This window comes from Salmo salar, chromosome 10, assembly GCF_965601325.2.
Source record: "Salmo salar chromosome 10, fSalSal1, whole genome shotgun sequence".
NCBI lineage: Eukaryota > Metazoa > Chordata > Actinopteri > Salmoniformes > Salmonidae > Salmo > Salmo salar.
Genome location: NC_138300.1, coordinates 76,242,501 through 76,255,005, shown reverse-complemented (window position 1 = coordinate 76,255,005; position 12,505 = coordinate 76,242,501). Strand labels below are relative to the sequence as shown.

Sequence of the window (12,505 nt, the reverse complement as noted above, 5' to 3'; positions counted from 1 at the left end):
ACATGCACCTGAGCATGGTTGTGATTGAAGAAGTGGGATGGTTGTTTGATATATATTTTTTTGTATTATGTCGGGTCACCAGCCCCTCTTCCCGCAATGGAATATGTTTTGTTTCAATACCCTGTACAGTAGGTGGGCGGCAATACACCAATAGGGGTAGTCTGCCATAAAAATGTAAAGAAGAAGATCAAAGCACTGCAGCCGGAAGTTCGAATCGCTTTGTTCCGGTCGGGTTCACACACCGCAGCCACAGGTCTTTGCTATTTGTTGACAGTAGCATAGCTAGCCAGTCTGAACGGCTATGTCAAGATTTTTGACTTGGCTAGCTGAAGCATTGCTGTGAAAATGAGTTCTCCAGGGAATCGACACGGGACAAAAAGACCTGGCTCTCCAAGTGAAGTAGGTTAACTGTATAGCTAGCTAGCTGAAGTCATTGAACGCGACTACCTTGCGGTTCAGGTAGCTAGCAAGGCCCGTCTGGTTGGCTTCAGCAAAGAGAAGCATGCAGCCAGTTTGCGTCCTCATAACTAACCCAACAAAGCCATAACTACAGAGTAAACCCAGTTATAAAAATCGTTGGTAAAACAGCTAGCTAACTTAGTTCATTAATTGTAAACAACCCCTAGTATAAATAGCCACGTTACTGTACGTTAGTCAACAAATCATTTTTTTTTTAAGTAGTTCGTTTTTAACTTAGTCACCATGTTAGGTGGCCAGATTGACAGGTCATTATGCTTGCCAGCCAGGCAATAATTAGAAATGTATTTTTTGATAAACGAATCAACTCAATGCTGTTACTACTAAGCCTATGATGTAATTAGCTAACGTTAGATTAAGATGTGATTTAGCTAATTTGGCAGTTTGATCTTTGAGGCTAAGGTGCAATAGACCTAGACTATATTCTGGGATCCCATTCGCTGTGTACTGTAGCCAATTCGGTGTTGGTTTCTTGCAGGATGGACCTACACCATGGGAAGCTGCAGATCTGGGGGACAATCAGAGAAAGCAGAAGTTTTTGCGGTTGATGGGTGCAGGGAAGGTTTGGTCATGTTCTATGTAGACTAGTACAAGGTTTCCCACCCCGCTCTTCTGGACCACTAGGCGTTCACATTTGTTGTAGCCCTTACACTGACACACCTGGCTCAATGTAAACGAATCACCCAGCCCTTGACTAGTTGAATCAAGTGTGCCAGTTTCGGGCAAAACAAATATGTTAAACATCTGGTGCTGGACAAATGTTTTTCTTGTGACTGTTGCCTCTATTCCAGTATTAGATTGAGCCACCATTGTATTGTAGGCTACACCTTATCCATACAGCTTTGTCATAGGAGAAACAGAACTGTGATATTCCAGAATCCAACGTTTACTGTGTTTTGTTTCTGCAGAAGGAGCACACTGGACGCCTAGTCATTGGAGATCACAAGTCAACGTCCCATGTCCGCAGTGGTGAGGAACCCTCTTTGAATGATATATTAGGGTATCGTGACAGCCCTATTCCACACTCCGTTCGATCATCCTTTACTTAGGGATGTATCCATTTAATGTAATCTTATCCCATACCAATACAGTACTGTTTCGGACCTGATAGCACTGTATTGGGTATGATTGGTGTTTCACTAGCTTGTCCTCTGCAGGGGCGGAGGACAGGAGGATGAACTCTGAGCTGGAGCTGCAGTACCAGCAGGGGCTGGACGGGAAGCTGTCGGGCAGAAACAGGAGACACGTCGGCCTGGGCTTCAGTGAGGTGTGAGATCATGGATAGAGGGGTTGAACATCGACACAGAGCGTGCATGCCCCTTCTGCCATAAGCTCCTGTTGATGGTTGAGAACTGGGCCTAGCAAAGATAGCCGAAAAATTGTTACATTCTGATGCATAGAGGCTCATATTATCTATGGTGTTGCATGGCTGAAGCGCGAGGTACAAAGCAACGCTTGTTTTCTTTTTCTGTTGCAAAACGTTTGTCCTAATGAACACAACCCTGGCCTGTTACAGCTAGGTGAGGCTAGAATGACATGATTAGATCGTGATGTAATACTGATTGATGGATGATCTACATTTTGAGATCTTAGTTAGGGGCAGTGCTTCTTATTGGACCTGTATATTTTCAATTGCATGTAAGATTAATGACAGCAGATTAAGTTCCTCGACATCAAAATGTGTTGCTCTGTCTGTAAGACTGTTTGTGATTGGCTCCAGTCACAGGCATGTACACACCTGCGTGTTGACCCAGTCTTCAGATATGAATTGTCTGTCTCTTCTGTTGTCCCCCCCCCCCCCCCCCAGCCTGACCCAGCCCCACCTGCAGAGAGCCAAAGCAAAGCAGAGCAACCAGCCAGTCCCAAAGCCCCAGACAGCCCTTTGGAAAACCAGGAGTTACCGGAGAAATCCCCCTCACAGAGCCCAAACGGCAGGACAGAGCCCAGTGTAGAAGACAAGAGGGTAGAAGACAAGAAACACAAAATGGCCTTTGTGAAGTCATCCTAAGAATGGGCGAAAAACTAAATCACTTTTTCTAATGTCGAACCACAGATTTGTAAATGCGTTCTTTTGTCTCTGAAGTACTAGATACTTGGTTACTTCGTGGTTTAAGAATGTATTGTTTTTTTAATGTTTCAATGCTGAGCAGTAGTGTACTACTACTGTAGGAGGTGACGTAATCGTCGATTGAGACAGATTCTTCCCATTATTTCTTTGTAAATTTTTAGGAATTCCTAACCGGAAGAGGGACTGGTCTGACGTGTTTTTAATGGATCTGAGATGAAGCAAAGGCTTTAGTTAAGTTGTATTGAATGAAATGGGGTTGAACCTATTGGCTCGATAGCTCTTTTACAGTCCTATGTCTCACCATCAGTAATAAAAGGTACTTAATGACAAACTGAAGCACCACAGTTCTCTCTGAATTCTGATGAGGAAATAGTTCAACTATACAAACGCGACATGTAAAGTGTTGGTTTCATGCGGTGAAAAAGATTCCAGAAATGTTCCATATGCACAAAAAACTTATTTCTCAACATCCCTGTTAGTGAGCATTTCTCCTTTGCCAAAACAATCCATCTACCTGACAGGTGTGGCATATGAACAAACATGATCATTGCACATTGTGCTGGGGACAATAAAAGGCCATTACAATTGGCATGCTGACTGCAGGAATGTCCACCAGGGCTGTTGCCAGAGAATTGAATGTTCATTTCGCTACCATATGTCTCAAGTCGTTTTAAAGAATTTGGCAGTACGTCCAACCGTCCTCGTAACCACGCCAGGCCAAGACCTTCGGCTTCTTCACCTGCGGGATCGTCTGATCCCGGACAGCTGATGAAACTGAGTATTTCTGTCTGTAATAATGCCCTTTTGTGGGGTAAAACTCATTCTGATAGGCCCAGTCATGAGATCCATAGATTAGGACCTAATGAATTTATTTCAATTGACTGATTTCCTTATATGAACTGTAAAATTGTCGCATGTTGCGTTTCTATTTTTGGTGAGTTCATTTGACATTCATGACACATTGAATCCACATGGAAAGTATAAGAGTGTGTAACGTAAATAGTGAGAAAGACAAGACACCATGTTTTGTTAAAACCTTTATTTCAATAAAACACCAGTATGGTTTCTTTCCTTTTTAAATTACACAATACAGTTGATTGGCCAAAGCATTAGGTGGCATTGCTGAGCTACAAAAAGTAACATTTGGTGCAAGATTCTTTCATTACTCAAAATAAATACATTTCCCTATCTGCGACCTTAGAAAACATTGCTTTGAACTTAATTTTTGTTGAAAATATAGACCACACTGCAAAAAAACAGCTAATTATTCTCTATTGCAAAAACTAGTAGGTGTTAATAATCACACACAACACGCCATAAAAGTGCAAAAGCATGTAAAAACAACTCCAATTCAACCTTAACATTAGGTACACGCAGTGTGGTTTCAAATGCTCGAGTTTCAAATAACAATTTTTGGTTCTTTAAAAAAAAGCATATTGTTTTAGCTCTAATAAAAAGCCTAATACAAAATCACTTTGCTTTTGTCAGTGAACTCCACAAACAATTTTCATCCACACGGAGGTCCTGTTGGCGCCTGAGTCAACAGTCAGTCAGAGCTCAGCTGAGCTTTGGCTGAAATGGGGAAAGGGGGGGGGGGGGGAGAAAAACACTCATGACATTGAAAATACAGACTTTGTGAAAGACTCTGATGTCTTCAGTCTATAGTTAAACCATCTTTCTAAAACAGCCCAAGTATTATCCAAACGTGTATGTGTGGAAACAATGAGGCACAACCTTTCCACATTCAAAACACATGAGCCAAGAACATTTGGACGCGAAAAAGTCACCACACTTCAGAAAAGCAACCACCAAAACACCCAATCTAGTGAGAGCAGAAATGACACCTAAAGACTACAGATATGCCACCACAAACATCACATAGGCATCTTAAGGCCACGACACTCAGAGGAGATGCGGTGTACCTTCACTAGATCTGTTCATCTCCCCAGCATCTCGCTCTCTGCACAACCAGAGACAATGAGAGAGGGTCCGGTTACTGTGCTGTATGGTGAAGTTGCCCCTAGACACCGATCTTGGGTCAGTTTAGCATATTCCCCACTAGTGTGTTAAGGTTATGATTGGTGGAGGGAAAGCTGATCCTAGATCTGTACCTAAGGAAACTTCACCCCGGAGTGTGCTGTACCCTTCAGACTATGTGCGCACTTGCACACTCAAGTGTCATAGAATTGATGTAAGCATTGGCTGGAGGGAGTTTCCACCATTGATAAATCCATACGAGAAAGTGTGCAAGTGCACAAGGGAGAATCAGGATGCAGGCTCTGCCAACACACATAATAGTAAGTCTAAATACTTTACTGTGAACTAGTTTGGCTTCTCTGAAGGGAGGCTATATATCAACAGCACAGTGATAGCCTCGGTTTCCTGCTAGATATTTACAGTGCCTTCAGAAAGTATTCATACCCCTTGACATATTCCACATTTTGTTGTGTTACAGCCTGAAATCAAAATGGACTTAAAAAATCTACACACAATACCTCCTAATGACAAAGTGAAAACATGTTTTTAGGAATTTCTGCACATTTATTAAAAATTAAGTACAGAAATCTCATTTGCATAAATATTCACACCCCTGAGTCAATACTTTGTAGAAGTACCTTTGGCAGCGATTACAGCTGTAAGTCTTTCTGGGTAAGTCTAAGAGCTTTTTCCACACCTGGATCGTGCAACATTTGTGCAACAAAAAGCCAATTGCTTTGCCACATTTTTTGCAGTATTACTTTAGTGCCTTGCTACAAACATGATGCATGTTATAGAATATTTTTTATTCTTTACAGGCTTCCTTCTTTTCACTCTGTCATTTATGTTAGTATTGGGAGTAACTACAATGTTGTTTATCCATCCTCAGTTTTCTCCTATTACAGCCATTAAAAGTCACTATTGGCCTCATGGTGAAATCCCTGAGCGGTTTCCTTCCTCCCCAGCAACTGAGTTAGGAAGGACGCCTGTCTCTTTGTAGTGACTGGGTGTATTGCTACACCATCCAAAGTGTAATTAATATCTTCACCATGCTCAAAGGGATATTCAGTGTCAGCTTTTATTTTTATTTTCTACCAATAGGTGCCCTTCTTTGCGAAGGTTGAATCTGTGTTTGAAATTCACTGCTCGACTGAGGGACCTTACAGATAATTGTATGTGTGGGGTACAGAGATGAGGTAGTCATTCAAAAATCATGTTAAACACAATAATTGCACACAGAGTCCATGTAACTTATTATGTGACTTGTTAAGCACATTTTTACTCCTGAACTTATTTAAGCTTGCCATAACAAAGCGGTTGAATACTTATTGACTCAAGACATTTCAGCTTTTCATTTGTAACTCATTTCTAAACATTTCTAAAAACATAATTCCACTTTCACATTACAAGGTATTGTGTGTAGGCCAGTGACAATTTTTTGTTGTTCAGGCTGTAACACAAGAGAATGTGGAAAAAGTCAAGGGCTGTGAACACTTTCTGAAGGCACTGCATAGGAATATTAAAGGATTCTCTGTTCACGCCAATTTAGAATTGGGAGTGTTTTTTTATGAAGGGTTATGATGGTATTAAAGATACTGTAGGCAGTTCAGTGGGAAAAGGGTTTGTTTGTGCGTGTGTGTGTGTGTGCGTGTGTGTGTGCGCGCGCACGCACGCATGCGCTGTATACATAGAGTCACCTATGAGTGTGTGAACTGGGCGGTATGCACATTTGCGGTGTGCGTGTTGAAAGCATGTGCATGTATGAGCTGACCTGTGAACTGCTTGCTCTTAACGGAGGCTTCGGAGGCCAAGGCGTGGGACACAGTCATGATCCTCTCCTGCTGCTGCATGGCTATGTCCAAATCAGTGAAGTTCAGTGGGACAGACACGCCAGACGACGGGTGTATGTTCTGGAAACTGACACACAAGGTGGAAAGGGAATACACACCAGGGAAAAGAGAGACCGAAAACAAAGGAAAACATTGAGGGACAAAAGGAAACCAGTGTCCTAAATGGCACCCTATTCCCGATATAGTGCACTGCTTTTGACCAAGGCTCGTCGGGAATAGAGTGTAGGGAAAAGGATGCCATTTAGGACACGGATGATTATTGCGTTAGCTTTTTTTTGTAATGGGTTCTAAAGCTTTTGTAGTTTGCTTCAGGTTCAAGTCAGAACCCGTTTTTTCAGAACCCATGTTTTAATTCGTACATTTTTATCAAATCAGCCAAGGCTCACCCAACACAGGATCCAGGGACCCATGAGGTGGGACATTATGTTGCTTGCGATACCGTTAATGTTTTCCTTTCTAGGTAACACGTTCTTTGGATAGTCCATCTGTAGATGCTCTACAAACTATCCATCTACAGACGATCAGTAACATGCCATCTGCATGTTGTAATGATGAAACACAGTAGAGATGCTACTGAAGGACTAAAGGCATTCGGTTCAAATGCTGCTGATGGTCTACAGATTGCTGAACATCCATAGATGGACTATAAAATACCTTGTTGAAAATGATGTGATATACTGTTGCTACTGAAAGGCCCAAGACATGATGCTTATAATCTGTAGAGCAGGGTTCCCCAGCTGGCGGCCCGAGACAAAAAAAACAGCAAATCAGCGCCAAGTCATTTTCATTTTGGAAATCTGTTCCAAACTATTTCCATGCATATATGAGAGATATATGTGATTGTATAGAAATGTAAGCAAGTTTCGAAATTATCCTGTTTTAGTCAAATGTTGTATCTGTTTGGGCTTCTTGCAGTCAATTTGCAGTCCACAAATGATTTGGAATTATGTTCCGGCCCCCTGACCATACGCGCAAGAAAAAAAACTGGCCCGTGGCCGAAACTAGTTGATGATCCCTGCTGTAGAGCATTTACAGATGGACTATCCAAATAAAAGTGTTACCCTTTTCTCAATAAGGAGAATTGATAGAAAACAAATGTGTTATTATCGTCATCATCCTCATTGTATCAACGTGAACTGAATGGCTGAAACTAAGTCAGTAGTACTTGGATTTGGCCAGGATGTTTTTGATGCGTTCTGCTCTGCGTTGACGATCCTCCATCTCCTCCTGACTCAGAGGCTCCTCGGGGTCTGACTCCACATAGCGCTCTGGGATACACACCTTTTGGGGCTTGGAAAGCTACATAGACCAAATCATAGTGAAGATGTCCAGTCAACCAACCAATCCGTACTCAGGCTTAGAACAATATACACCAATCATCTGTTTAGGTGGTCACACTGTTGGGGTTAGATAAATGTATACTTTGCGGTTCTGTGTAGTTACGAGGCTCCATAAAGGCAAGGTTATGTGATTGTAGTTGAAAGCATCAGTTCATTGTATGTGGTGAATGGGAAGTAGTATGAGTACAGCAGACTACAGTCTTTCCTCTAATTCAAAACCATACACGAGTGCATAATATTAAAGGGGAAGTTCATTATTTTATAATACAAAAACAAACAAGCATGCATTGCAGTTTCTCCAGGCCCATAGACTACTTTCAGAAACCACCTAACATTAAGTTTTAAAATACTGAACTTTCTCTTTAACCACTTGTGTACAGATGTAATATTCAACCAATAATGGAGAGTATTGATAGGAGAATATTCGGCGCCAGATCCTGATTGGCCATCGGTGAACGTACCTCACGACTGATATCCAGGTCGTAGTCGAGGGGCTCCATGTCCGTCTCCCTCATGGGCGTGGCCATCATGGGCAAGGCCATCACCGAGAGCCACTCGTCTGATTGGATCCTCTTTTCCTTCAGCTCACGCCGCCCCTCGTCGCTCTGGCCCTCGGCAACCTGTCGCTCTTCCACCTGAGCTTTCTGCTCCAGCTGCAAATCAAAGTCCTCCTGCTCTTGCCTCCACTAGGGGGAGACAGACACAACCATTACTTTATCTGACCACTAGTGGGGACAAACAACAGTTAGTTTATCTGACCACTAGTGGGGACAAATAATAGTTAGTTTAGCTGACCACTGGGGTAGACAAACAACAGTTACTTTATCTGACCACTAGTGGGGACAAACAACAGTTACTTTATCTGACCACTGGGGGAGACAAACAACAGTTACTTTATCTGACCACTAGTGGGAACAAACAACAGTTACTTTATCTGACCACTAGTGGGAACAAACAACAGTTACTTTATCTGACCACTAGGGGGGACAAACAAGTTACTTTATCTGACCAGTAGGGGGGACAAACAACAGTTACTTTATCTGACCACTGGGGGGACAAACAAGTTACTTTATCTGACCACTAGGGGAGACAAACAGTTACTTTATCTGACCACTAGAGGGGGACAAACAACAGTTACTTTATCTGACCACTAGGGGGGGGACAAACAACAGTTTCTGACCACTAGGGGGGGGGGGACAAACAACAGTTACTTTATCTGACCACTAGGGGGGTACAAACAACAGTTACTTTATCTGACCACTGGGGGGACAAACAAGTTACTTTATCTGACCACTAGGGGAGACAAACAGTTACTTTATCTGACCACTGGGGGGGACAACCAACAGTTATTTTATTTGACCACTGGGGGGGACAACCAACAGTTACTTTATCTGACCACTGGGGGGGACAACTGTTTATCTGACCACGAGGGGGGACAAACAAGTGACTTTATCTGACCACGAGGGGGGACAAACAACAGTTACTTTATCTGACCACTGGGGGGGGGGACAAACAAGTTACTTTATCTGACCACTGGGGGGGACAAACAACAGTTACTTTATCTGACCACTGGGGGGGACAAACAACAGTTACTTTATCTGACCACTAGTGGGGAGACAAACAGTTACTTTATCTGACCACTAGGGGGGACAAAGTTACTTTATCTGACCACTGGGGGGGGACAAACAAGTTACTTTATCTGACCACTGGGGGGACAAACAAGTTACTTTATCTGACCACTAGTGGGGACAAACAACAGTTACTTTATCTGACCACGAGGGGGACAAACAACAGTTACTTTATCTGACCACTAGGCGGGGACAAACAGTTACTTTATCTGACCACTAGGGGAGACAAACAGTTACTTTATCTGACCACCAGGGGGACAAACTGTTTATCTGACCACGTGGGGGGACAAACATCAGTTACTTTATCTGACCACTGGGGGGACAAACAGTTGGTTTATCTGACCACTAGGGGGGGGCAAACTTTATCTGACCACGAGGGGGGACAAACAGTTACTTTATCTGACCACTGGGGGAGACAAACAACAGTTACTTTATCTGACCACTGGGGGACACAAACAGTTACTTTATCTGACCACTGGGGGGGACAAACAACAGTTAATTTATCTGACCACTAGGGGGGACAAACAACAGTTACTTTATCTGACCACGAGGGGGGACAAACAACAGTTACTTTATCTGACCATGAGGGGGGACAAACAACAGTTACTTTATCTGACCACTGGGGGGGACAAACAACAGTTACTTTATCTGACCACTAGGGGGGAACAAACAACAGTTACTTTATCTGACCACTAGGGGGGAACAAACAACAGTTACTTTATCTGACCACGAGGGGGGACAAACAACAGTTACTTTATCTGACCACTGGGGGGGACAAACAACAGTTACTTTATCTGACCACTAGGGGGGAACAAACAACAGTTACTTTATCTGACCACTGGGGCGGACAAACAACAGTTACTTTATCTGACCACTGGGGGGGGGGGGGGGGGACAAACAACAGTTACTTTATCTGACCACTAGTGGGGAGACAAACAACAGTTACTTTATCTGACCACTAGTGGGGAGACAAACAGTTACTTTATCTGACCACTAGGGGAGACAAACAACAGTTACTTTATCTGACCACTGGGGGGGACAAACAAGTTACTTTATCTGACCACTAGGGGGACAAAGTTACTTAATCTTACCACGAGGGGGGACAAACAACAGTTACTTTATCTGACCACTAGGGGGACAAAGTTACTTAATCTGACCACTAGTGGGGAGACAAACAACAGTTACTTTATCTGACCACTAGGGGGGAGACAAACAGTTACTTTATCTGACCACTAGGGGAGACAAACAACAGTTACTTTATCTGACCACTGGGGGGGACAAACAAGTTACTTTATCTGACCACTAGGGGGACAAAGTTACTTAATCTTACCACGAGGGGGGACAAACAACAGTTACTTTATCTGACCACGAGGGGGGACAAACAACAGTTACTTTATCTGACCACTAGGGGAGACAAACAACAGTTACTTTATCTGACCACTGGGGGGGACAAACAAGTTACTTTATCTGACCACTAGGGGGACAAAGTTACTTAATCTTACCACGAGGGGGGACAAACAACAGTTACTTTATCTGACCACTAGGGGGACAAAGTTACTTAATCTGACCACTAGTGGGGAGACAAACAACAGTTACTTTATCTGACCACTAGGGGGGAGACAAACAGTTACTTTATCTGACCACTAGGGGAGACAAACAACAGTTACTTTATCTGACCACTGGGGGGGACAAACAAGTTACTTTATCTGACCACTAGGGGGACAAAGTTACTTAATCTTACCACGAGGGGGGACAAACAACAGTTACTTTATCTGACCACGAGGGGGGACAAACAACAGTTACTTTATCTGACCACTAGGGGAGACAAACAACAGTTACTTTATCTGACCACTGGGGGGGACAAACAAGTTACTTTATCTGACCACTAGGGGGACAAAGTTACTTAATCTTACCACGAGGGGGGACAACCAACAGTTACTTTATCTGACCACGAGGGGGGACAAACAACAGTTACTTTATCTGACCACGAGGGGGGACAAACAACAGTTACTTTATCTGACCACTGGGGGGGACAAACAAGTTACTTTATCTGACCACTAGTGGGGACAAACAACAGTTACTTTATCTGACCACTAGTGGGGACAAACAACAGTTACTTTATCTGACCACTGGGGGGGACAAACAACAGTTACTTTATCTGACCACTAGTGGGGAGACAAACAACAGTTACTTTATCTGACCACTAGTGGGGAGACAAACAGTTACTTTATCTGACCACTAGGGGGGACAAACAAGTTACTTTATCTGACCACTAGGGGGACAAAGTTACTTAATCTGACCACGAGGGGGGACAAACAACAGTTACTTTATCTGACCACTGGGGGGGACAAACAAGTTACTTTATCTGACCACTAGGGGGACAAAGTTACTTAATCTGACCACTAGGGGGGGACAAACAACAGTTACTTTATCTGACCACTAGGGGGGACAAACAACAGTTACTTTATCTGACCACTAGGGGGGACAAACAACAGTTACTTTATCTGACCACTAGGGGGGGATAAACAACAGTTACTTTATCTGACCACTAGGGGGGACAAACAACAGTTACTTTATCTGACCACTAGGGGGGACAAACAACAGTTACTTTATCTGACCACTAGTGGGGACAAACAACAGTTACTTTATCTGACCACTAGGGGGGACAAACAGTTACTTTATCTGACCACTGGGGGAGACAAACAACAGTTACTTCATCTGGTTGATTTTCAGAGGGAAAATAAAAAGTAAGTATTTTTTACTTATTATTTCACACTAAGAGACAACACAACACCAACACAGATTGGACCACCCTCTGTGGAACCCAGAGAAAAAACGTAATGTAATGTATTTTGTATCTGGAGCTGATTTCACAGCACAAATCCTAGTCCCATGAGGATGGACAGCTTCTGTGTTGCGGGTACAAATGAAGTCTTGAGGAGTGAGGACCATGCATCCGAAATCTTGTCTGTCTTGGCTTCTGCACTGTCACCACAGGAAGTCCCTACGGCGTCTCCATTCCACCACCAGCAACTTCATTGCATTTAATTGTTTTCAGGATTACCAGAAAGAGGATTTCATTATTAGATTAATGACAGCAACATAAAGAACCAACCACCAAAAGGATACTGATTAACCTGTTACCACACACTCACACACAGACAC

The 12,505-nt window shown here is 43.1% G+C and overlaps 2 protein-coding genes across 13 annotated transcripts in view; one reads left to right on the top strand and one right to left on the bottom strand.

The window, feature by feature from the left end:
- The first annotated feature begins 216 nt into the window (after positions 1–216).
- On the top strand, positions 217–2,877 carry smap (Small acidic protein). The gene is given in 5 exon segments (NM_001140647.1): positions 217–399; positions 956–1,039; positions 1,386–1,446; positions 1,635–1,744; positions 2,285–2,877. Coding segments are annotated over 5 exon segments (510 nt in total). The 5' UTR covers positions 217–345; the 3' UTR covers positions 2,486–2,877.
- A 692-nt stretch (positions 2,878–3,569) lies between these two features.
- Positions 3,570–12,505, bottom strand: part of LOC106561057 (pleckstrin homology domain-containing family A member 7) — a 173,953-nt gene continuing 165,017 nt past the window's right edge. For 10 of the 12 annotated variants that reach the window (XM_014124646.3, XM_014124644.3, XM_014124647.3 and 7 more), the window contains 4 exons: positions 8,174–8,398; positions 7,538–7,671; positions 6,294–6,439; positions 3,570–4,117 (listed from right to left, as the gene is read on the bottom strand). In XM_014124646.3, the coding sequence (XP_013980121.1) occupies positions 4,092–4,117; positions 6,294–6,439; positions 7,538–7,671; positions 8,174–8,398 (531 nt within the window). In that variant the 3' untranslated portion in view covers positions 3,570–4,091. Of the gene's footprint in view, positions 4,118–4,467; positions 4,506–6,293; positions 6,440–7,537; positions 7,672–8,173; positions 8,399–12,505 lie in introns of all 12 variants that reach the window. The other 2 variants (XM_014124645.3, XM_045688086.2) reach the window with 1 other exon arrangement.